Source organism: Neopsephotus bourkii, unplaced genomic scaffold (genome assembly GCF_033783945.1).
Source record: "Neopsephotus bourkii isolate Nb327-2 ecotype Australia unplaced genomic scaffold, CSIRO-AGI_Nbou_v1 NB_567, whole genome shotgun sequence".
Lineage (NCBI taxonomy): Eukaryota > Metazoa > Chordata > Aves > Psittaciformes > Psittacidae > Neopsephotus > Neopsephotus bourkii.
In genome coordinates this window covers 1917949-1943533 of record NW_026901068.1, presented here as the reverse complement: position 1 = coordinate 1943533, position 25585 = coordinate 1917949, and the positions used below count along the sequence as shown (strand labels likewise).

The window sequence follows — 25585 nt, the reverse complement described above, 5'->3', positions numbered from 1 at the left end:
CACCCAGTGCATTCCTACGTCTAGATCCTTAGCTTTCCCTGCGCCTCACTAAAGACCATGAGTTACAGCCTACAGCATTGTGCCAGTCCCATGACAGATCTGAGGCTCAGAGTTTGTAGGGTTGTTTATTCACAGGAGTTTTAAATACCTGCATAGCTCCAAGACATCACTAATGAGCAGAAAAAGCCCAGTTCTTTCTTCAAAACAATTAATATCTTAAGGTATGATGTGTTTCCCCATGTAAAGAGCTGGCAATCACACAGTGATCATCTGCAGCAAGTGGGAGTGTTTAGCATCATCCAAGATCCCATCACAGACAGACATAATTCTTGCTGGGAGGAACCCAACAGGCTTAATGGGTTTTAAGTCTGGTGCACAAACTGTCTAAACACAAGTATTAAATCTGAGCCAAGTAGAGTATAGTATATGAGGCTTCATCTTAAAAAACAAAACAAAATAAACAAACAAACATACATACATATAAATAACAGGTTTGGGGTTTTTTTAGTTATTTGTTTCCTTACTAATAACACGCTTGTTTTACCCATTAGAGTCCAAAAAACCAAGGTGGCCATTTGCCAAAAGAGGAGTTGTGATTTAACTTCTTTGTTTCCCCTTGCACTGACCTTGCCTTCTCCCACAGCTCACTTGGGTAAAAAAAGAGTTTCTTTACTTTACTACCTCTGGAGAATGGCAGCCAGCAGGTGAGCTGAACTCGGAGATCTCAGCCCACCCTGGGCTTGCAATGAAGGCAGATAGCTCCAGCACAGCCAGCAGCACCACTGCACATGAAAAGAGTCGGTGCTGCTGCTCCCCATCCCCATGGGTAGCGTAAGGAGAGGTGCCCTTAGCTGGGAGGACAGCACAAGAGCTCTCTGTCATTCAAGGTGTTCAGGGGTAGCAGCAGGTCCAGTGCAGCTCTCCAGGGTAAGAGGGCACAAGGTGGGCAAGCCAGTCTCATCATTGCTTTGACCACAGTGTATCCTGTATTTTCTGTGTGCCAACGTAGATCTTAGGCCCTTAGGGCTCTGGAATATTTACCTAACTCCCACTCACATGGGAGGGATCTAGGCTCTACCTATAAAAGTAGCTTTCTGGATGCTTTCTTAGGCCTTTCCTGTCCTCATGGGCACCCCACACACACACTTGCCAGTATAAGCATAAACACCGCCACAGTTCAGTTAATTTCCTTGTCTAACGCATTTCTGTGTCTCTTCCAGTTATGAAAATTTTCACCTACTATGGTATTTAAATTTCAGTTCTGAGTGTTCTTCATCATTTCAAAAAAGATCATTTACAAGTGTCTTGATATCTTTGCACTTCTAAACATGGAATTGTATGCAGTCCCTTCCTCATATTATTTGCATTTTATCTTCTAAATCTCAACTATCAAAGGAGAGTTTGTGCAAGTGAAACCAGTGCAAATACTCAGATTACACATACAATAATTCCCACTTCATTTGATAGCATTTTTATACCATTTGAAGGAGCACAGCCTAAAACTGAGAATTTTTAAATGAAGAAAAATATTTGAAATCAGCAATAAAATGCATTTGTTATTTAGCCAAAAGTGATTTCTGAAACTCTTGAATGCCATGAAATTTGCGGGTTCATTGGTTAAGTGGGTGTATATAAAATTGCATTACCATTTCTGCTTCATTTCAAGCTAACTTTCAAAATTAAGAGTTGAGCTTAAACTCTGAATTTCAAATATTATAATCAAACACATATTTCAAAATTGGCCTGCGTTCAGTGCCTGACGTTCAGACAACAGAAATCTGTAAAGCAAGAGCATACTGTTCCAGAGAGCAGATAAAACTTTAAGCAAACACCTTACATATAGACTCACCTTACAAGTCTGCGCTCACAGCACTAATTTATAGTTCATAAATATTGGTTAAACTTTTTACATGCACTGTTGGCCTGAAAAATAAAGCCAAACCGAAAGCAATTGTATTTATTTCATGATCCCTCACACAGACAAACTCCTCCTGCTCTCCAAGCTTTCTGAAGCTCATTTTATAGACACTACTCTGCAGCTGACCAAAGGAGTTTTTTGAAACATGTAGCCCAAAAAAATAAACAAGCCTGCAAACTTTGCATGCCTATGGCAGGAGGATGATTTCAACCATGAGGTTTTTGTTCCCTCCTTCTGACAGGGCTGAAGGAAGCAAAGCCTTTTATTTGCTCTGTCTTCTGAGATAGCCCATTATTTGTTATTACCATACCCTGGCAAAAATTTCTGTGTTACATAAATAATACCTTACATACCTACACACCCCACCCATAGCTACAAGGAAACCTGCCATCAATGCTTCATGTCTGTGTACAAGAGTCTTGGAGATAAAAGGAAATCACTCAGTTAAGGGCAACCTCCTTACAGATCAGAGCAAGGTGAACTGAACCAGATAAACTTCTTAAGAGTCTTTAAAACACTGTATGAATTAGGTATATTTTTTGTTATTCAACAGGGTAAAGACAAACAGAAGCAAGTATCTGATCTGGAAAACTGTCAACTGTTAAAATCATAGACTGCAGCATGTATGAATTTTTCTGCTTTAAGGTATCAAAATACTAAGTATACTGAACCAAGGATATTTAAAGAAGGGGATAAAAACTTTGTCTTATTTCCAAGTTACCATTTTTCATTACGTTATTCTGGATATGAGACCTTTTTGTAAAATTAATGCATAAGCATATGGTATATTTTTGAGTCCCTTAGTGACATCGTTTAATGGTTTTTTTGGAAGTCCTGGGGTAGCAGTTGGACTTCATGATCTTAAATGTGTACTCCAGCCTAGTTGATTCTATGATTCTTATGAAATGGATGGGCAAGGGGATTAGCAAGGAACTGACTTTGGAGCAGGTCACTGAGGTAGTAGCAGCTGCCTTAGGATTAAACAAAATATCTAAGTACTTATGAAGACCCAGTCCTTCTGTACTTTGATTATACCATCTGGAAAATAGGAAGTTCTCATACATCCCTGCTTTCCAGCAGCAGCACAACAGATAAAATTCCTTAGCATTTGCAAGCTGCCCACTATTTTTTTCACACAGCATCCTTCTAACATAGACTATCATACTGTGTTATTTTCAGATTCAGTACTTTTATGTTACCGGTATTTTGGAGGAAAACACCAGTTTTTAAAATCTCTTCTGAAGGCCTCTTTAAGCTTTCAGAAGAATTGCTAACACTGGCAGTCAGGCTAGGCTCTTTGCAATAGTCGGTGGTTTTCTTTCTTCTTCAATCAATAGAGTAAATCTTGGCATGAATTTATAAAGGCTCAACTGACAGAGCAGAAAGATATCGACAGCCAGTTTGAAGTGAAAAAAGCAGCAGCAGTGTGGGAACTTTTCACAAGTGAATGCACCTACTTTATGGATCATTTGCTGGTTCTCAAAATGGTAAGTTCAGATTTCATTTCTCAAAAATAAGTATTTGCCCTCCTGTCAGCATGGCAGACATAAAGCCGTCTATAATCCCTCCTTGAGTGTCTGGGGGGGAATGACTTAAGCAGTTGGTTTTTCTCCCATCTTGCCTGCTCATCCTGTTTCCACAGTTCCCTTTGGTTTTTAACTTCTTTATAGTATCTCTTCTTCCAGATATCACTTTCTAGTGCTTTGCAAACACCATCTGATTGCAGATCCTGCCAGTAACTTCAGCTGATATTCTCCTATTCTTCTCACTAATGGTGAACTGAAACCACTCTCCAATTGACCATACTAGATGTTTCTCTACCACTGGTCTGTAACAGTATAATCTTAGTTTAATTTCATATAGAGCCATGGTTAGTTTATCCTAAATAGAGCATGCAAATCTCAGAATTCATCACACCTGTAGTTCTAATATTACAAGAAAACAAAGAAACTAAAAAACAACTCCTCTCCCAAAACCTCCAAATTGTCTCCTTCCATCATGGTGAATTTTAAGAGCGTTGAAATATGGACAAGAATATTAGACACTGATACAATAGCTGCAAATTCACATTCAACACACATCAAAAATTAGTGTACCCATTTAAAAGGATGGAAGCTTCCCTAAATATCTTCCTATCACTTTTCTCTTATTCTACAAAGAAAGTTTCTGTTTTCTCATTAGTCAAAGGAAAAGATTAATGAAATCTTCCATGTTGCTGAGAAGTTAGACCAGGCAGTACAAAAAGTACTACAAAGAAAAGGGAATAGAGAACTGGGCTGAATTCCTCCTTGGTGGGGCAGAACAGGAAGGGAAAGGGGTTGACCAGGACCAGCTGTTGGTCCAAGGCAAGATGGAAGCTCAGGGATCTGAGAAGATTAAAAACAGGTGTATCCTTGGAAGGATGGTGACAACAGGAGACATGCAGGCCCCTTGGTGAGTCTGATGTAGGAACCCACAGACAAATCTTAGCCAGGCTCCTGTGACCCATGAATTATGAACTATTCAGTCCGTGCTAGCTTCCCAAACTTTTTTGGCAAAGAAGGAACCCACTGAATTTGGATAGCCAGTTTTACAGGTACCTGCTACTCTAAATACTTCCCAGTATAGGAATATTCCAGTGATTTTAACAGATCTCCACAGGGAACTTTAAGACCACTGTAAATCCCCTCTAAGCTTTCAGGTCAACTGCTCGTTGGACAAGATTTACACAAGGCTAAGCAAACCCTCTCACTAACTCTTAAGTCCTGGCACCTGGGTGATAGTTCAGTGGGTTTATTCTTTTTCATTAGTGCTTTTCATACATATACAAAAACTCTACTCAGTAATCTACATTGTTTAAGCCTTTCTCAGATTTAGGTCAGATTCAGCGCAGCTCCAAGATTACCATCAGAGCTTAAATACTACAAAATCTTAAACAGCCAGTAAGTACCCATGCAGTTCTCACTCAATACAGGTTAATAAAACAATCCAAAGAGATGAAAAACCTTCATGAGCCCTCCACTTACACTATTACAACCATTTCTTAACCCCCATACTAACTCTAAACAACTTCTGTAGCAGCAGATACATGGGATATGGAGGAAAGCATTTAGAAAAGTCATCATTACAGAAATCTGTAACAATGACTCTGATGTTATTAATTCTTCCACACAGAAAGAATGCTAGAGGACCCAGCAGGGACATAGCTGCCTCTGTGGCAGCCACAGAACACTCCAGGGACATCACTCATACCCTCCTCCTCACACAAAGCCCAATATTTAGCCTTCAGGCAGGCCTGGAAGAGTTTCACAATGTCATCTTCTGCCCTCCCCAGATGAAATAATCATTCAGTAAGAATTACAGTGCAAACATGTTCTCTTCAGGAAAAAAGAGTACAGATACATTGAATTGCCTCAAACAGTTGGTAACATCGATTTGTTTTCTTTTAAAAGGTATTTATGAACACTCTAAAATCTTCAAAGTAATGAACTTCTCTTGGATGTGGATTTATGGAGACTCCTTGCAAACTTAGAGGAGTTAAACAAGGTGAGTAAAAAAAAAATAAATAACAGCCTTATTGAGATCAGAGACCAGCCCAATAAAAGGAGATAAGAAACCACCCATAAAGTTTCTATTAAGATTCAGTGCTCACATTTGGGACTTAGTTCAAATAATTAATCTTTCCTTCCTCTCTATTTGGTATTTCAAGGGTTCAGATTTCACCAGTGCAAATTATTCTCACACACCACCAGCAAAAGGTAAACAGGCATTTGAAGAGCAAGGAGAGCTTGTTTGGCAGCTGTTTCTGAAGTAAACCTGAGATTGAAACTAATTCTCATAAGCAGCATCCTTTCAAAAGGATTTTTGAAGATAAACTCCAACTGCACAACCCTTACAGCAAAGCAGTAACAACAGCAAAATAATTTCAATAACAAGTTTCCTTCTGCAAACAGACACAAAAACTTTGCTATCTATTGTGCCACTCCAGCAGGGCAAGTTAAAACAAAAGAGTGACCACCCCTCTCCACTGAGGTTTCTCTCAGTGTGAGTGGAAGGATGTTCCCACACAGACTGGATGCTTTACGTTCATGTGCTACTTACCCTCCAGCTTCCAGGAGAAGGGAGACCACACGGCTTGGCTGTGATGAGCTCCAGTTCTTTGCTGCTTGTGGCCAGTTGCTGGGAGACTATTTCCAGCTCTGAAAGTCAAAGGAAGCCCTAAGTCCAAAGCAGCTTTTACATAAATTTAGAAGCAAACCAAAACTTTTTCTTAGCTTGAGAGCTCTCTTTCAGAACGCCTTGTCCTTAATAGCAAAGTGACTTCTTGGAAGGTACTCTCCAGCTACATACATTGAAGGAAAGCTCTTCAGAGCAAAGACAATTAGCCAGAGCTTAAATACATGAGCAAGTCACCTGTACTCTGCTCAACCTCACACCAGGTGAGCTGCTTTGAGTGACCACCTGAGCAGGTCTGGTGATACAAGAAAAGGTGTTTACTTGATGTGTTTCACCTTGCACTTGTTGTGTACTGAGACCATAAATGCAGCCAACTACTAGAGTTCAGCTAATGTGTGGTTGCTGATTCCTTCATTCTTGTTCAAGGAAACAAGTGGGTTATAATGCTGTGTGTCATTTAGCAATCACAAAAGCTTTGAGCTTGGCTGGAGCTGGGTTACGTCTAGAGAGAACTATCTTTAATACATTTTCTGTTTTGTTTTCTAATTTTTTGTCCTTACTAATAAGAATATTAAATGATCATGCATTACTCATACTTGTATATAAACCAGTGATCAAATTCTGGAGAAAATACCTGCTTTGAGTACCTTTTATGTCTTTTTTCATGCATTTTACTGTATCCATTTCTTCCTGACAGCAGGCTGAATCCATCAAAAAATGCATGTTCTAAAAGGCATAAAATATACCCTTGTCATAATGAAACAATAAGCATCATCTTATAAGCAACACTGTCTCCATAAATACACCAAAAAAGCCATGTGTGAACCTACAAAAGCAGTTCACACCAGTATCACAGATGATGATGTTTCCTTCTGGCCTAAAATTTGGCCTAAAGCTGAGCCTGGTCATGAATTTGTGTGCAAATAGTATGTTAAGAAGGCAAGTGTGTGCTTAAGAGCAGGCTCACATCTGCATATGACTGACAATGTAGGCACCCTTCAATCCAGTGCAAACCCATAAAGTTAACTTCTGGGGAACATGTGACTTTTTACAGCATTTTATAGAGATTTCCCTCATCTCCAACAGCATGAAACAAACTCAAACTATGAAAGATGATATCTTCTTCAAAGTACCATGAAGACTCCTTTATCACCACAGTTAGGTCATATGCAGTGTTTTCCAATAGACAATTTTTAATGTCAATTCATGTTAGATACAGCTTCTGCCCTAAAAGAAGTTCAAATGGAAAAACTAGTCTTGTTTCAAAGCTTTTGTCACATGGCATTATCATGACGTAAATGCATATTTGTATAGATGTGATTGAACTTCTAATTAAAGCATTTATGATGTAAACCTGAAGATACTTCTGGCAATGATGGGAAGATAAGTATAGGCACCCCACTGGGATGGGACCAGCGATGGGAAATAAAGTTGTTTTAAACTCAACTTCAGAAGATTGCTGCTGCTAATTCCTCTTTTTTCCCATTACTTAGATAAGACTCAGTTTTCTGGAAACTTTTTTTGAAGCCGTGAAGGACCACATCAGAAAGTCAAACTCCAATGGATTTCAGCTCCATACTCAGAAAGGTAACATAATTACAAGTATTCTTATTTAACACCAGGAAGGCCTTGCAGCAGGCCATTTATCATAGCATGCAGGTGATTTAATGCAATCAAATCAGTCAAGGACACACCATCTGTCACAGGCAGTTTGGTCTCAGCCTGAAGCGCCTTCTCTCAGTAGGATGTTTTCCTTTCTATTCATTGGCATGTTTGAGGTGGTCATGGAAAGGTGCTCTGTATGTGGTGCTAAGTGTGGAAATATTTTCCCTTCCTTAAGGTTAAGTAGTCCAGACCTTGAGGAGACTTTGCCACTGGCAGATGTGAGCTTCTCACTCTACGGAAGATGTTTTCCCAGAGACCAAACTCCAGCCCCATCACCGGATGTCCCTATCTCCTTTCAGTCCACTGCATAGATCCTTCCTTTATTCCGCAGACTAAACTCACAAGTGTGTTTAAGTGTTTCATTAAGAGCTCAATGGGACTGAAATACTTCTTACTCTTTGGCCTTTGCCTGCTAAGCAAGAGAGAACAGACACAGCTGTCTTGACACTGTTAAGCACTGCCCTGCAACCTTTCTGGGCAGTCTTCATGGTAAGCATGGCAGTTGTACAAACAGCAGTCTCCAGGGACTGTATTTCCTGCACAGCTTCCCAGTGACTGAACAGTTGGACATACTAATATAGACAGAATATCAGTTCATGGGTTTGAACCTTCCCTGATAGCAGAGGCCACCAGAAAACTTCTGGAAAATACTAAAACAGACCTTATCTCAGGTTTAGGATTTTAAAAAGGGGGAATGAGGCTAGAGCTTATCTTCTCAGTCCCATTACCGCTGACTTCAGGCTTTCTCACCAATAAGGTGTCTGTGAGACAGGTGGAATCCCAGACAAAACTGAGTTTTAGCATGGGTGGCACATAACATTTCTAAGAGCTATCTAACACACTCAGTATAAAGTGACATGCTATGCAAAGGCATGTAGAGCTGTTGCATAGAGAGTGGGGTTTATGTTCAGCTTCTACATGAAAGTCACATGACATTTATTTCTAATGAGAATGAATTCTAAGAATTCTTGACACCTCTAGAGCTGTTAGAACTGTGCTCCTACACACTGCTTGAGCACTGTTGTGGGTTTTTTACTACTTTACCAATTTTAACTACTTTTTAAATTGGTCTTTTCTTTCTTAACTCCCCTTTGTCTCTCCCCCATTTTCCTAGGTGGGAGTAAATCTCAGGTAAGACACACATTATGAAACCAAAACTGCTGTTTCTCCCTTTGGCATGTCATTGTTATTTCTTGATAATTTGCAGCGACTCTTCTGCAGTTTTTCCAGGGTGACCTCTGCCAGACACGTCAGATTTATTGCCTTAATTATACCTCCGCTGTCTTCTACTTGGAAAACCTGAGACAGAGAGAAGATTTTGGCATCTACCTGAAAGTAAAGTGATGGTGATGATGGTGGTGGTGATGTCTTCAGCCTTTCTGCCTCATGACATGATTTTAACAGCAGGCTAGGGAAGTTCATTGGAAGCAAGACTGCGTAGATAGCATTTTACACAGATATTTTGAACTGCAGAAGGTATCACAGATACGAAGTCACCTCCTGAGTGTATGTTCCTCTGCACATATGAAAGCCCATACTTGTAACTTAGAACACACAAGAGGGGAAAGCAGAAAAGGAACAACTGACTGCATTTTTGAAGGCAGAAAATATGTACTGCCAGCCTCTACCATTCACGTGTTTTGCACGTAATCCCTTGACTTGGTGACCTCCACCTTAATAAAGTGAAATTGTTACAGAAAAAAAAGGAAGCAAAAATCAATCAAGGCACATTGTAAAATCTTTCTCAAGTGTGTTACTTTGATACATGCCCTGCACATCAGCTTGGTTTAGATGTTGGGTGGGAACACAGCATGTAGGGTATTACGCTCCTTATCAGATGATAGGGCTCACATTCCCTGAGTACAAAATAGCTCCCAGCATCTAAGCTATGCCACAGTGAGTGGAGAAACTTATGATGGGTTTCTTCTGCGTAAAGGAAGGGCTATATGATAAAAGCCAATATAAGGGAAATAGAAATCCAGGTGCACATCAGTGATTTCTTGGCACCCTTGGTGAAAGGGCAGGATGGGTTTTGGCTGAGGCCTGGCAAGAAAGCAGGGCTGCTTTCCTCACTTACGGGTATTTGATTCCCTATGTGCCCTCAGGGAAGGAACATCCTGGATAGGACAACAAGCAATCCTCTGCAAAGGCAGGAATAAAGTAAATTATCTTCCTAGTAGATAGTGTAGTGCTGTGTTTTGGATTTAGGATGAGAATAAGGATAACATGCTCATGTTTTAGTTGTTGCTAAGAAATGTTTACACTACGTCAAGGACTTTTCTGCCTCTCACACCACCTAACCAGCAAGTAGGTTGGGGTGCACAAGAAGCTGGGAGGAGACACAGATGAGAGAGTTGACCCCAACTGACCAAGGGGTATTCCAGACCACATGGCAACATGCTCAACATATAAACTTGGGTTAAATCTAGCTGGGTGCTACTGCTTGGGAACTGGCTGGGCATCACTCAGTGGGTGGTGAACATATTGTGTTGTGCATCACTTGTTTTGTGTATTCTAATTCTTTTATCTTTATTTTTACTTTGCCTTCAATTTCCACCCAATTAAACTGCCTTTAGGTCCATCCAGGAGTTTCATTTTCCCCTTACCCCCCAATTCTCTCCCCCATTCTGCTGGGTGAGGGGAAAGTGAAAGAGCATATGCACGGTGTTTAGCTACCTACCAGGTTAAACCACAAATGTTTTACACTGCCCTTTCTCTCACTGTGTGAGCAGTTCATCTTTAATTAGTCCCAGTCTCATTACAGTCAGCTGATGATGCAGAAAACGATGAGGCATATGGCAGGTTTTCTTTATCTTCAGCAGTGGTGTGAACAAAATGAACAGTGCAAGAGACTGCATCTGTCAGAGCTGCTGGTCTCTCCTTTGCATCGACTGATGCGCTATCCCCTCCTCCTCAACAACATCTGGAAGAGGAGCACTGATGAAACAGAGAAAGGCTTTATCCAGTCACTTAAAGAGAAGGTGGAAAAGTCCATATGTAAGTAGCTAAGGTTAAAAGTCAATTGTGCAATTAACTATTTGCTAGTTATGTGGCCATTTGTGCATGAGTGTGAACTGGTCTGGTCTCCCTGCAGAGATGCAATGAGGATGTGCATGCCTTTCTACAATCATGAGCCCTTCTTCATTCTGTAGGAAATGATTGGTTCCACCCCCTTGGGCTGTCAAACTCTCAAGGGTTCGGCAAGGTCATAGGACTCCCAAATCAGTGAGTCACCTGTATTTGCTCAGAATCATCTGCAGTGACATGCAAACAATTAACAGGAGTTCACAAATAAGAACAAACCAGGAAAGTTCTCAAAGAAAGAATCCCCTGAGTTGGATTTATGTCAAAGAAGGCTGTGTTTGGGCTAATCCTTAATAGGATATAATTGCACTCACAAGGGGAATACTATGTCAGTGGCCTTTCAATAAATGACAGGGTCATACTATGCAAAATAGCTGAAGTGCTATCCCAGCTACAGATTTTCTCTAGCTACTATGGAGAAAAAAAAAAGGATTGGAACAGAATTTTTTTTATTAATTCTATATAATTTATTAATTAGGTCTTGATCGTAAAGCTATAAATGCACCTCTAAGCGTCTTATAGTCACATAGTACATCAGTACATTTATTCCCCAAAGGCCTCATGCAGCCCCTACTAAAATCAAAGACAGTACATCAGCAAGACACTTATCCCACCAATCTTGGCAAGGAACGGTGCCAGGCAGTGCTTCATCTTCACCAGCAGTACACTCAGCATGGTGGTAAGTTCTCTGCCATCATTCTTCTCCCCATTCTAGATGCTGAAGGCTCAAGCATCTCCTTTGGAGATGAGGCAGAGAGTTAATGTCTTCTAGAGACAGATAAATCTGGGTCTCCTTCTTCTTAGGTAAATACTCCAGTGACAGAATTACCACCTAAAAGAGGCCTGGGTACTTCCTCTTCTTGCCAAGTCCTGTGAAGTATCTAGACTAATGGCCATCCAACGAGTACAGGTTTTGGCAAAGAACAGGTCCCATAGGAAAATATGATTGTTTTGTCACTAGTCTAGGGAATTCTGGTGGGCAGACAGCAGATTTAGGTATGCCCCAAAAGACCATGGAATACCTGTGGAATATACCTGGCAAAAAAAAATATCGGTCCTTCCAGAGTTCAGGTATTTCCAGGCTGAGGAAAGCAACCACAAAGGGGTGACCCCTCTTTATCACAACACCTAACAAAGATGTGGCTTCAGTTTTTGATCAGAGAATCAGTGACATAAGGAACAGTGCAGTCCCAGAATTCTCCTTCTGGTGCTTGTGTGTGGGTGTGTGTGTCTGAAACTGTTATCTGCAGTAACACTCAACTCAAAAACCTGGAGTTCAAGTTGCGTGTTCCTTAAGGTTTTCCCCATAACAGCCCTGAATCAGCGAAGACTTAGTCTCCACTTTTCACCTTCTGAAATCCCAGTCCCAGTCTTTGGCAGCTTCTGGCATAGAATCATAAAATCATAGAATAGTTAGGGTTGGAAAGGACCTCAAGATCATCAAGCTCCATCCCCCCTGCCATGGGCAGGGACACCTCACATCACTTCCCTCAAAATGAATCCTCACTAATTTCAACAGTCTTTTTACCAGGCTGTATATAGTGAAAAACATTTTCCTCTCACTAGCCCAGACACTTTAAAAAAGCAGCATTTTTAAGCAACTTTTAAAGATTCCAGTTCAATTGAGTTTTATACAATTCCCCCTGTTTCCCAACCACATTAGCAAACACAACCTTTTCATTTAGCACTGAATTGAAGCATGTTTGAGTGCACAATTAGAAATTCTGGTTCTACCAACCTAAGAGCTTAGGCATTTTTTACAGTGAGGCCAAGATTTTATCTGGGAATTAACTTGTGAGGAGCTTTGGCTTCTATTGGAGAAAAAACAATACTCAGCATCTTCTGGAAACAGGACTGGGTTTGCCAGCCTTGGCAGTAACCAATGTTCCACATATTTCAGGGGATCTGGAAGGTAAAGTCAAGTGGTTGGACAACTTTCAGAAGTTCAGACAGCTGCAAGAGGTCATAATTTGGCCTCAGGTCTGGGATCGTGACAAGAGATTCTTTGTCCCAGAGGTAAGCAGTTTTCTAAAGGGCCTTTTTCCTCGAGGACTGTTTAGTTTCCTATCTATCTTTACAGTGTGGTCTAAAGTTGGCTACTTGTCTATATTTTAGTTATGGGAGATGGCTTTGCCCTAACAGGAGCAGCTGCAGCCTGAGCACTACAAATACTGTAACTGAACATGCAGGCTGTGCACAGTGCCTTGGATGATAGCATGGGCTGCTCTCAGCTAGCATCCAAGAGAGTACGATCCTGTGATCCAGAAAGACTCTCCAGAGGTTGCTTTTAGGGGCATAATGAAATGGGATAGATGTAAGTATTACTACCTTTTTATAAGGTTATGAAACAGAACTTACTTGCCTCTTTCACTTCTCAAGCTGAGCCAAGGAAATTTCTATTGACATTTAAATAGCATTATGAAAAAATTACATAGCATACCTGGGAACATGTGTACCTTTCTGCTGTGGTTACCCCCTTAGCCATACATACAGACTTCAAGCATTATGGTAATATCATCAAGTGGGTCTCACCTCAAGGATTGTCTGTTCACACATAGGGCTGCAAAAACCATTAAAAACACTCCGGAAAATCAAAACACAGCTTCACATTTCAAAAGCTTAAACACATTTAAGCAACAGCACTGTTGAAGAAATGTAGCCATGCTCAGTTATTAACTGTGTGATGCATTTAGCCTGAGATAAGAGCACAAATGTACTCAATTTGACTGCTGGCTGCCTTGCAGTTCTCTATCAGATATGCAAGATTCCCTATTCACTCCTCTCTTTTTTGGGTCAAGTGTTTGAAGCAAAGCCTAAGGGAAAACAGCAGTGAAAACATTTTGTGTTCAACAAACAGACTTCTCCTTCATGAAGGGAGGCTAACACTAGCAGGTAACGTCCCTAAACGTCCCAGTATTAGGAGTTAGCTGAACAGAATCACATTTTGCTATGGCAGATCCAGAATGAATCTCTGCAACTGTATTCGGGCAGGTGTGGGAAAGAAAAAGCAAATGTAGAGCTTGTCACAGAGAGACTGAGAAACAGGAAAGCTGCCAACAGGATGAGTAATCTGCATAGTTGTTTACTGTCACATCTGGATATTCAGTCTGCCAGGTGCTGAAGAAATCAGCTTGACTAGCCAATGCCTGACACTCAAAGGGAGCATTTTACTGTCACATTCAAGAATGTGTCAGTAAGAAAACAGGAAGTTTAGACTGTCCTATACAAGGTGCCTCATGTGCCTGGGGACCAATGTCAACACAGCTCCCCTCTCTGGCACCATATCCACCATGTGCTTCCTTGAAAATCACTGAAAAGTCCAGAGGTTTTTCCTGCTTCTATTTCATATTTCTTCTTTGCTAAGACTGCTGTTTTGATGGATGCCTTGGAACAAGAAGGTATTATCCTGGCAAGTGGCTTCCTTCTATGAACAGAGCACTCCTACAACATGCCATTAACCCCACAGGTAGGACAGTGGTCCCACACGAGCATGTTGATTTCTTCATCTCTGTTTGCAGCTGTCTATCATGCTGGCAGAGTGGAGACTCGTATCTCGGGACAAATAGGCACCATTCTGTGGCAGGGCACAGGTTGCTTGCTGGCAAGCTGCTGCAGAATCTACACCTGCAGAGGAAAAGCAAATGTGGTCCTTGTATGAGCAGGAAGGAGAGCTTGGTCAGTTTGGAAAAGACCATCATGTGAAAGGATGCTGGAAGCTGCATGCTATGGTGGATGCAGGGCTGTAAAAATGGCTTGACAGAAAGGAGCAGAGCCCATGTCTTACATTTCCTTCACCACCTCCTCAGAAATAGAAGTGAATAAACTTTCCGTCTCCCACCACCATTATTACTGTTATAAAAGGAGTATCAAAAGAAACAGTGTCTATTTTTCAGTGTTTCATGAGGAGCATTATAGTTGCACAGAAGGCAAGAGAAGTGGTTGCTGATGATGTTTAGGGGGTGGCAGGCACAGCTGAAAGAAAGCCACTGAGTCCTCTCCTTTCCATGCTTCCCTCTGCACTCATTGCTCTGTTGATGTGCAGGAGGTAAGGGTGGCCGTTGGGTGGCTACATTTCTTTCTGCAATATGTAATCAAAAAAATGGAAGGAGGTATGAGCATAATTCTTGCCCACCAAGCCAGCTGCCTGCAATCTGTAATATAAAAGTGCCTGCAATTGACACTTGCCCGAATTAAGTAACTTTCAAGACAAAAATGAAATTACAAGTAAAATGAAATACCACACAACAGAAAGAAGCATGTCCTAAAGCCATCACCCTGAACAGGCTCACATAAATTTGGTGTTAAAGCAAATGTGATTGCTTGAAACAGAGATCACTGAGACTACAGTTGCTTGGGGCTTTTGTAATCCTGTAGCTGAGAATAGGAGCAGCTATGAGAAGTGGATTTGTTCAGATGTAGGAACAGAAGGCTCAGGGAAGACCTTAGTGTTGTCTTCACTGCCTAATGGACGGTTTAAGGCAGATGAAGCTAAAGGCATCTTGGTGTTGCACAGAGAAAATATGAGATATAACAATGTAAGTTGCAGCATGGGGTATTCTTCCATTAGATACCTGTAAAAAACATTAGCAATTAGGGTGGTCAAATAATGGTACAGGGGACCAAAGAGGTTGCTTTTATCATGCTATCAATTAACTTTTCCTCACTACAAAAGCCTGTGAAGAGGACAGCATACCAGTATTTAAAGGTACCAGTATTTAAAGGTGGAACTTCCCTCTCTATCTCTGCCATTTTCAGAGGGTTCACTGTTTACCAGGTAGGAGTTGCTGATTTATATCATGCCAATGGTTGCCTTTGTAGGTACTACAGGGGATCCAGGTCACTTTTCCTGGCAGTCACAAAACAACAAGTAGTTGTTTTTCATGAGGTAGCTGCTACAAGGTACAAGTATTAGTAGCCAAAATCAACAAGAGACATTAAGTACCGCATTTGAGAGTGCAGACCAGGGGATAAATAGTTGTGTACTATGTCGGAAACCATGCTTCTTTGTTAAAAGCATTTTATACAATGCTTTTAATAGGCATGATTCACAGATGTGCTTCATTATAAAATAGCAATTCCTTAAAATAGTCACACCATAAAACTGATTTTGCTTTGGTTTTCTCCTCAGAAAGCACAAGACTCCTTGACATCTACCTCTTCCTGTTCAACGATTTCCTATTAATTACCAAAATTAAACATCACAGAAAGGTAATAATGGATAGAGATATACATGGTTGTGGTTGTTACGGGTTTTAGCTTGGTAAATATTTTGAGTGTACTTTGGAAGATTGACCTAATGATAAATACAAGATGTCTCATCAGCATGAAGGACTGGCGATACCTCCTTAATAGAAAACCGTAACACTGATTCAAAACCCTGCTTCTAGGCTCAGTACATCACAGACACACTATGGCAGGCAGAATTTACATAACAAGACCTTAATATTTACCTGTGTGCCTGGTGGTGTTCTGACACGCTGGATTCCTGCGGCTCAGAAAAGTGCAAGGTTCTGAGAAGATTTGTAATGCTCCCTCAAGACTCAGCTCAGCACCTGAGAAGTTTTTGGCCCAGAGGTATCAGAACTTTTGGAAACAAGTAGAAAAAAAAGAGGGGAGGCAGGAGAAAACAGGGAAATGGAAGACTGGCTTTGTTCTCAGCACTAACACAGTCTATTGGATGTCTCCTCTCTTTGCCTTGATTCCTTGTTGTTTGAAATGGAGGGAGTTCTATATATGATAGATATCTGTATTTAGCCACCAAAAAGGGGAGTGGATGACCTGATATTACTGTAAATTAAGGCTAAGCGAACTTATGCTGATCTCAAGAACTTTGTATCTGATTTAAAGACTTGGGTTTTTCTTTAAAGTAGGTGTTGTGCTTCCGTAGGAGATAGAGAATGCATGCAGTGGGAGACTCTAGACCAGCAGCACCATCCCTTAGCAACAGAGGGGGAAGAAGGGAGCAGGGATTCAAGGGACCTGTGCCCACAGGCAAGTCTCAAAGGATTGCCCAACGTACATATTTTGGGGAACCTTCTGTGAAGGGCTGAAACCCATCTGGCACCCCAGCTAACCTGGTGCCCCCGGCACTGTCTGCATCTATGCGAGGGGAGATGAGGAAACACACCTCCAAGGGACGGAGAAAAAGTCCTGTTATTAAATCAGGGGGGGGAAAGGTGGACAAAAAAAAGAGTTTTGAGCACTTTTGTTTTCTGCCTGTGGACTCGTACTGTGTTTCTAATGAGGCTTTTTAGTACAAGGTGTGATGTAGATCTCCAGGTACCAATGATTTTTCTGAGCTTCCTCAAGCAAGTAAGCTGTCTGAGTAACTTTGGTAAGAGAAAGCACATAATTTAGGCCTGCTTAGTGCCTATACTTCATGAGCAGATAACCAGCTAAGCAACTTCATCTTCTATTCCCAGAAATACGGGAGCTCAGACACCAGTTTAATGCCTGTCTGTCCTTCCCTCACTCCTGAGCTGCAGTCCTTCATCAGAGAGGGTGGATTGTTCTAGACCAGCCCATCCCACTAGACAGACTGATACTGAAAAACGTTGACCCCATCCATGTTACAGGTATGTGCCTATGTGCGTTTGAACATCTTCATAAATACCATCTCAGTGCATTATCTGTGTGGCAGTATAAAGGGTAAGATGCTATTTGTTCACAGACCACCCTTAAATGCCTGGGGTGCCTTGGCACTCCGGCTTCACAGCTCTTCCCCTGCCATGAAACATGAACTGCTTACACAGATGTTACATCCCATGTTCCTCTGCCTCTAACAGTGACTTTTGCATATGCACCAGATATTACCCGTTCACCCTAAAGGAGGTAGCTAGACTCCAGTGACTTCTTGCTCACAAATCAAGTATTTCCTTGACCTAACTGTCCTCACACTCTGTCAAACCTTGGGCATCCTTCCCAAGAACACTTTCGACCCCATCCTAGTTATGCGGCATTTTCTGCAGTTGTCCCACTGCACTGCTTTCCTGGGTGTCCTCACATATGCACAGCAGCAATTCTCGAGGAGGCTGGAGAGATCTGCCTCCTGTTGCTGCTCCTACTCACCTCCCTACCAGCCCTTGAGAGGATGGAAACCACCTACTGTACATCAATGCCTCCTTGCTTAGAGACATCCAAATGCACTGCCATGGGAAATCAGCTCCAGTATCTGCTGCTGTGCCCTTGGGTGAGGTAGGGAGGAGGACTGACCTCCACAGAGAGTGACCAAACTCACCCTGACAAAACAACGTACCTGCAGTCACAAATCAGAGCTTGGGTGAGGGAGCAGGCATGAAACATCAGGTTTCCCTTTGGTCTGAGCCACTCATTCAGGCTCTCACACATCCCAGTCTAACACTGCCCAGATCCCAGGAGCCTCCTATATCAAAAGGAAACAAGAGAAATGCAAATCTGCAGGCTCCAGGGCCTGTCAGCCATCCTAATCCTAAAGGCTGAGAGTTAAATTTCAAGGAGCTAGAGTGGTCCACAGAAAATCAATAGATACAGAAAACAAACCTAGAGACCATAAAATTCATTATAACTTTGAAATATATTCACCCAGATTACTTAGTATTCAGCATCAATACTACTAGGAAATAAAGGTAGGCAATAAAAGGCAAATTACTAGAGATGAGATAAGGGGATGAACAGGGAATAACAACATTTTCCAGAAGGCGCCCCAAGCGCTGTCTGTCTGTCTAACAAGTCTCCCTACCAACCCAGCAGAAAAGCAACTGCAGCACCCACCTCTCACCAAGGGGAGGGCAGCCCCACGATCCTGCCTAAGCCCAGACTAGATGCAAGGTTGACAGCTTCTGGATGCTGTTGCAGGCAGTGCAGCCACCCTCTGTTTTGTCCATGTGGCCATATACAACTGGCCATAAACACCATAATGGAGATGGGAATAAGATTTTTTGATCTTTTTCCAAGTCAGCATTTCCTGCGCTCAGAGATTTGTATTTCTAACCCAGGTCCCCAAGATCCATCAGCAGAATAGGCAAAGTTACCTGCTGCATCCCAGCCCAAGCTCTGGCCACTGGCTACAGCCCTTCCCTGCACACAGGACCTCATTGCCTGACTTCTCTCCCACATATTCCTACCTGCTTTATTACAGTCTCTGTCTCTTTATGGCAATCTCTGTTACTTACCTGTAGTCTTGTAACCCTTGGAACTCCTAATACAGAACTCCTTGGAGTGGGGCATAATAAAAATAGTGAGAAAAATGACTACAGGGAGCTTGCAGTTCAGATTTCCACCATTTTGTGTAAAACAATAAGCAGACCTTTCATTGCCAATGGAAAATACCCCTTTGCAGGAAAAAATTAAAGCTTAAATATTATCGGGAATGTGTGACCTTGGGGAATGCTGCCAATTCATTTGCAGTCTCAAGGAGAATTTTGCTATTGGTGGCAGTAAAAGATTAGGACTGCTGTTGGTGGCAGTTCTCAGAAATGGCAACATCTGATTTGTAGTGATTGTAGTGACCCATCACATTAATCAAAAAAGAAACCCTGATTTTTGATCTAACATGTACTTTTGCATCCATTCTTTCACTGAGGGTTGATCTCATTTCAGGAAAAAATGTACCTCAATGCATAGACTAGGAAAAACTATATATATTGCAATGTCATAAAACTACTCTTTTGGTAACGGGCAGGAGGATGACAATTATGTAGGATAATTCTAGCCCGAAGCCTGCTAATTATCAGTGGAGGGATAAGAGACATAATGGTGTCCTCTTAATCCTGGGAAGCTACCTTAAAGCAGAACTACCTGCAAATGCCAAAACCTTGTACAAGGGATTTACACTTACATGTAAAGTGTAATAGTAGGAACCCGTATCTGAAGCTCATAAGAGCGACATACATTCTGATTAGGAAATCATTTTTCCTTTAACATTCGGCTGTGGATTTAAGACGTGGGGAGAACCCAAACCCACCATAATCAGTCCAAGTGCAGCCATTTCCCTACCTGGCAGCTGTAGTATGGACTTGTCTGAAATAAAATTAAAATGGGGCCTTTCTCTTTAATTTCTGATATTTGTTTTCCTTTCATTTCAGTGAAGATTTAGTCCACTTTGAGTGGAAACTCCTCTTAATGACCCTCAGCTAGACTCAAAAGCACCATGGCTGTACAATGGTAAAATCATTAAAAGAAATGAAAGAAGGATTAGCTTTTGGAAATAACAAAGCCTCCGGCACAACAAAGAACTAACCATATCAGAGTGTACTGCCCTATTAAGAATCATAAAATACAATTACATATATCATTTCTTCAATCATAATCAGACAACAGGATATAAAGTTGGACTGACAGCTGTACGAGGGAATTTCTGTCACCTCTTCACATTTTTCCACAGTCTTCAGCCTGCGAAATGCTTTCCTAATACAGCATGAAAATAGGTACCGTCAGTGCATAGCAGTCTTCTTGCTACAAGCTCAGACAGAGGCTGCTAAGGTAAGTAGCACACTATTTTTTTCTTCTCTAATTACACAACCACGCTTTCCCTAGAAGAGGATTGCAGCCTGAAAGCAGCCACGCTGTGATAACAATCTACTACAGTTGTGACATTTGAACAGAACCAGACCAAACCAAAATAACAACCCAGTGCCTTGGCTCACACATTTCTTACAGGATTTTTGCTGTTGAACATGTACCAATTTGCTATCAGGGCTGGCAGCAGGTCATATTCTTGTTGAAAAACACTGTAATTTCTGGTTGGTAAAAAAACAGGCATTTTTTGTGTCGCAGAAATGAAGACAGTCAGCCCCTCTAGAGAAGTCAACATCAAAACACAAACCCCCAGCTTATAAGCAGTAGTACTCAGATCAGAAATCTGTAGCATGCTCATCTATGCACAATACACATCTTGCAATTTCAGGTTGAACAGATGGTATGATTCATTCCACCATTACATAAGTTTACTCCCATTTTCACACCACATCACATTCTAGTAATAGCGCTGCATGTAACATCTGAAAGTGTGGTAGACACTTCACAGAAGTATATTTTTTTTCTCCTGCAAGTTGAATTTCATTCTCTAGTACCTAATGCACACAAATTTGACTAGCAACAATAGTAATTATTAAGAGTAAGTAACAGGAGACAGACTTCTTCAGAGAAAAGCAATGAGTGAATTCTTCCCAAGTTTATTGGTACTTGGAACAGGTATCTACTATAGATATACATACTATAGATACCTACTCAAAAAGTAGTTACCTTCTATAATTGAAATACCACATTTCCCTTCTAAAGTTGCCTTCACACTAGGTGGCTACCATCTTCTCAATGTCTCCCATGTCCAGTTTATCAGAGAAGAGAGCCCTGCTGTGAAGGGTATTTTTCATCTGGATGTGGTGGCATTACCCATTTTGGTGCTCTAAGCCCTGGAAAGGGTAGACTTTCCAGCACTGGTTGAAGTGAATTACCTCATTTCAGCTCCCAAGAAACCAAATTTCAGCATGCTTAATATATATTTTAAAGAAGCTTTGCTAGCCAAGATGAGTTCATGGGTTTGTTTAGCTGATGTGATTCTGTAAGGCACAAAGGAAGGTGATCTGGGCAAGACTCATGCGTTGGTCTAGATGACCTTTAAAGGTCCCTTCCAACCCGAACTACTGTATGATTCTATGATACTGCTGAGTAGTAAACAGGGAGCTAAGTATACCTGAGGCAGACGAGTGCCTCAAGCTGGCTAAACTATATCGAAAGGGAGACAGAAAACTGAAGCCATACATGTCATATTCCCATTGACTCATCCCAAGCAGAGCGCTGACTCTTAGATCTCCTGACTTTTGTGCAGTGTCTGCCTTGGCTTCCAGCTCCCTTGAGAGGCCCAGGCTCACCCTGTCCACCTGCCTCTTGCTGCAGTACTGCACTCTACCAACCACATGGGGAGTACACATGGTGCATTGAATGCTGATGCAGTGAATCTCATGCCCTATTCCCACCTCTTTCTCAGGGACCAAATATTCAGCAGACACATGAAAACACAGACCTGAAATACGCTGCTGTTGCTCATCCCACCCATACCACTATCCTGCCCTCCGTTCTTTACCCCATTTCCCATTCTTCTCCCTGAGCCTCGAAAAGCTCAACAGCTTAAATCCTGATTCCTGTGAGCCCAGTACTGCCTGGCAAAGTGCTGTGCAACCACCACCACACTGCACATCAGACCTCCTCTGCCAGAAGCTCCAGAGGAACCAGAGCAACCACCCCGTATGGAAGGCAGGCTCTGTGCTCTGCCAGGCACATGCAGACTTTTCCATGTCCTCTGCTGGGACCCCTTAGACCTGTAGGTCATACAATTTATCTCCAGCTTCCTATTTTTCTAAGTGATGTTTTTAACTCATTCAGGGTATAAACACACACAAAAAACAACCAAATGGGTCAATACAAAATGTATGAACCCCAGCATAGCCTGAAGCATGAGGCAACCCCTTTTCTTGTGTTTCTACTCTTTGCATCAAAGCTCAGTGTCTCTGCATGCATTACAGCAGGAGAGCAGCTCCTGACTAAGCAAAATAAAAACCCTGGAATGGAAGAAGCACAGCTAGACCTTAAGCCTGTACTGCTGCCAACTAATTTGTAATGTCTAATCACAGCAATTCAGAGACAACTCAGCTTCTGTGACCCAGACCATCTGGGCTAGCACAGAGAGAAGGAAGTTATGTGCTTTAAATCCATCTCTCCAGCCATCACCCCCTGCTCTCATATCTTGATGACAGCAGATACAGAGGTGAATGCTGTCAGCATGATTCTAGAAACTGAAATTCATGTGGCAGCACATGACAGATCTCAGAGGGGAACAGAATTTGTGATGCTGGTAGCACTGGGTCCATCTTAATCAGAGGAACAGGAAGCCCAAACCACAGGGGCAACATTAAGCTAATAAATATTACACAAAAAAAGGGTGAAATACCCTGCAGCAAGCTTCACCATTACAAGCAAACAGAGCATTAAACCCCTACCTTCCAACCAAAAAGGAAACAAACCTTCACTGGAAATCCCTGGCCCTAGACACTGACTCCAGCAATGTGTAGTGACCTGAGTGACTGGGAGCCTTGGTTCTGAGAGTATTCATGTTCAGTTCAGGAATCATGAGCATGTGCCTTGAAGAAAGGCTAAATAAAACTCCGGTGGTTTATCTGTTTCAGTTTATCTGTTTCAGAACTTTTTTCTATTGTCTTGGTTAACAACTTATTTTTTCCTGCTACAGAAACCACGGATGTCCCAGATAGAAACAGCAATCTCCAATTACTCCGTGCAACATGAAATCAAGAAAAGGACTGCTTTCTGCCTCCCAGCTGAATCCTCTGGAATTCAGTAACGTCAGCACAGCACCGACAGAGGCAGTGGAAGACTACTCTGGTGATAATACAGTTATAGCTTCCAGGATGCCTTAAGTTTCTGAAGCTAACAGATTTCTGACTTGACTAGGCAGGTGTAAGTTTTGGTCACAGAATGTAGGGATAAACTGAAGGGGGGGAAATGTGCCTTGCAGTAAGTGCATCACTCTTAAGAGGCTCCTTTGTTTCAACTAGGGCAAGGCTCTTGCCATCCAGGGGAGCTTTGATACAGCTTGTTGTTTCCTAGAAAGCAGGACAGTGGAAACACCTATGTTGGTGAGGAGAATACCTTCATGAGAGCATTCACACTGTATTAACAAATTTCATTAAATTAATACTGTGTAGCCACAGCTGCTGATAGTTCCGCCTCTCTACCAACTGAATTATAATATCACAAGGTGTTTTTGCATTAACTTGAGCATGAGATAAGAGAAAGCATATGTTGTGTTGACTCATTAATTTTTAAAATGAGATTATTGAAGTTTCTTTGGAAAAAGTCACAATTACATATAATATTCAGTTAAACCAGAGATGCTACTGGATATATAAAAAGAAAGAAGGGCAATGATGCCCTGCTTTATTTGCCTTTTTTTTTTACCTCAGGTTTTTCACTTTATTAGCAACAGATCTGTCATTATGCATTTCTTACACCCATTGCAGCCTTTTAAGTTTGCTTCGAAACTTGAGTGTTCCTTTTGCATTAAGCCGTTCAATATTTCACCGCTATTTCAGATCTGTGGTCCACGTAGCAGAAGTGTGCCCATTATTAGTCCCTTCATTTTTCCCTCTTTTGAGGTACTAGAAGAGACCCACGGAACAGCCTGAAAGTACTTGCCACAACATTTGTGCTGTTTACTCCCATGGAGGAAGGGTGCTCTAACCAGGTTAGCCTTGGCTAATCTCCTGGTATTAGCCATAAAGGGAGACTTCCCTAAAGCCAGTCCCAGTGACTGTCACTTTTCTCTCTTTCTGTCCTGAATCAACTAGTCTCCTCAGCAGGGAAGTTATCCATTAGAATATCCCCTCAGAATCAGAAATTACTTCAGGGGGAATGCAACAGAGAAGCCTTGCAGATGAGGACTATGCTGAACAACAGTGCAATTCCAGTTGTTTACAATATTCACAGCGGAGCCAGCATTCACCTCTACACCACAAGTGAGTTAGTGATGAGTTTGAGTGTTACCCCTAATCCCACTCCTCCCCACCAACACCCACGTGGATGTGGTTGTACATTTTACCCACTGGTTCACCAGTACATACAAGCTACTGTCTGGAAGCTGTATGTAGGTATGTACTCACCTGGCTGAGCACCTTCCAGATGCAGCCTAAGGCCACTGCGATACACATCCCTGTGCTCTTCCCTGTACCTGCGGTAGGCAAGTTCTTGTCACAGCTTCCTGGGAAAGGAACAGCCACTCAGGCTCAGTGCCAAGTGGTGAATGTGTAAGACAGGAGAGTAAAACACTGGAGACAGCAGATCTGCTGCAGGGCTCCACACAATCTGCAAACACTTAGCCACAACTTGGCCTACACAGCTGTGCTCAATCTTCCTGATCCCAAGCCGAGCTTCACACTGCATCACACCCTCCCCCTTCCACTACTAGTGCCTCACCAGAACCTCACAGTACCTCGAAACTCAGGCTGTCTCCAGGGAGATGCAAGCTAAACAGGCTGTTCTGTGGTCTGAAGACAAAGATACCTCAGGCAGAAATCAACTCAAATTTGGGAAGGAGACCTCTTTTCTCCATCTTTTTTCACTGTCTACACAGAGGCGCAAGGAAGATCTGCTTCAATAGCTAAACACAGGTTTTTGTGAATACCCCACGATTCAATAGTGGCTTTGTTACGGAACTGGTCTCACACACATCAATCACCTGGCTTCTATGCAATACAGTTCCACCCTGAAAGATGTTACCATCTTACAAACGAGCCCTTCATCAGCCTAAAAAAATAAAACAAGAGCTACTTCTGAGTCTTCCAGTTATGCCAATTGTCCAACTGCACTGAATGCAATGGCTGAACTCAGTGACTTGAATGCAGGATACTACGCAGCCTTTTGCAGTTACTGGGAATGGAAAATCTCTGAATTTAACCTCTGAGAAAACGGATTTGAAACACAGCCATTATCACTGCCTCCTCAGGAACGTGAAAACTTTTCTTGCATCTCCCCACAAGTCTAAGAAACTGAGCATTTAGCTTGTTCTTAGATGTGCAGCTTCCCAACAGGTCATTTGTAAAATGATATATCCTCCACTGCAAAGCAGCTTTGCTACCTTGAAATGGGGCAAGGTAGTTCTGAATGACAAAACTGGTCAATTAGAAAGGTCTAATTTTTCTTTTTTTTTTTTTTTTTTTTATTGTCATTAGTCATTCCTTTAACAGGTTAGAAAACAAAAAACCCAAACCATTTCAG

At 41.9% G+C, this 25585-nt stretch overlaps 1 protein-coding gene across 1 annotated transcript in view; it reads left to right on the top strand.

The window, feature by feature from the left end:
- Window positions 1-23252, top strand: part of PLEKHG7 (pleckstrin homology and RhoGEF domain containing G7) — a 32927-nt gene extending 9675 nt beyond the window's left edge. The window contains 17 exon segments of the mRNA XM_061351310.1: window positions 552-592; window positions 2472-2511; window positions 2514-2563; window positions 3256-3405; window positions 5350-5369; window positions 5371-5443; window positions 7567-7613; window positions 7615-7660; window positions 8960-9073; window positions 10561-10735; window positions 12723-12838; window positions 13621-13714; window positions 15951-16030; window positions 17245-17326; window positions 17329-17397; window positions 20184-20281; window positions 23043-23252. Coding sequence (XP_061207294.1) covers window positions 552-592; window positions 2472-2511; window positions 2514-2563; window positions 3256-3405; window positions 5350-5369; window positions 5371-5443; window positions 7567-7613; window positions 7615-7660; window positions 8960-9073; window positions 10561-10735; window positions 12723-12838; window positions 13621-13714; window positions 15951-16030; window positions 17245-17326; window positions 17329-17397; window positions 20184-20281; window positions 23043-23153 — 1406 coding nt within the window. The 3' untranslated portion in view covers window positions 23154-23252.
- Window positions 23253-25585: the final 2333 nt, after the last annotated feature.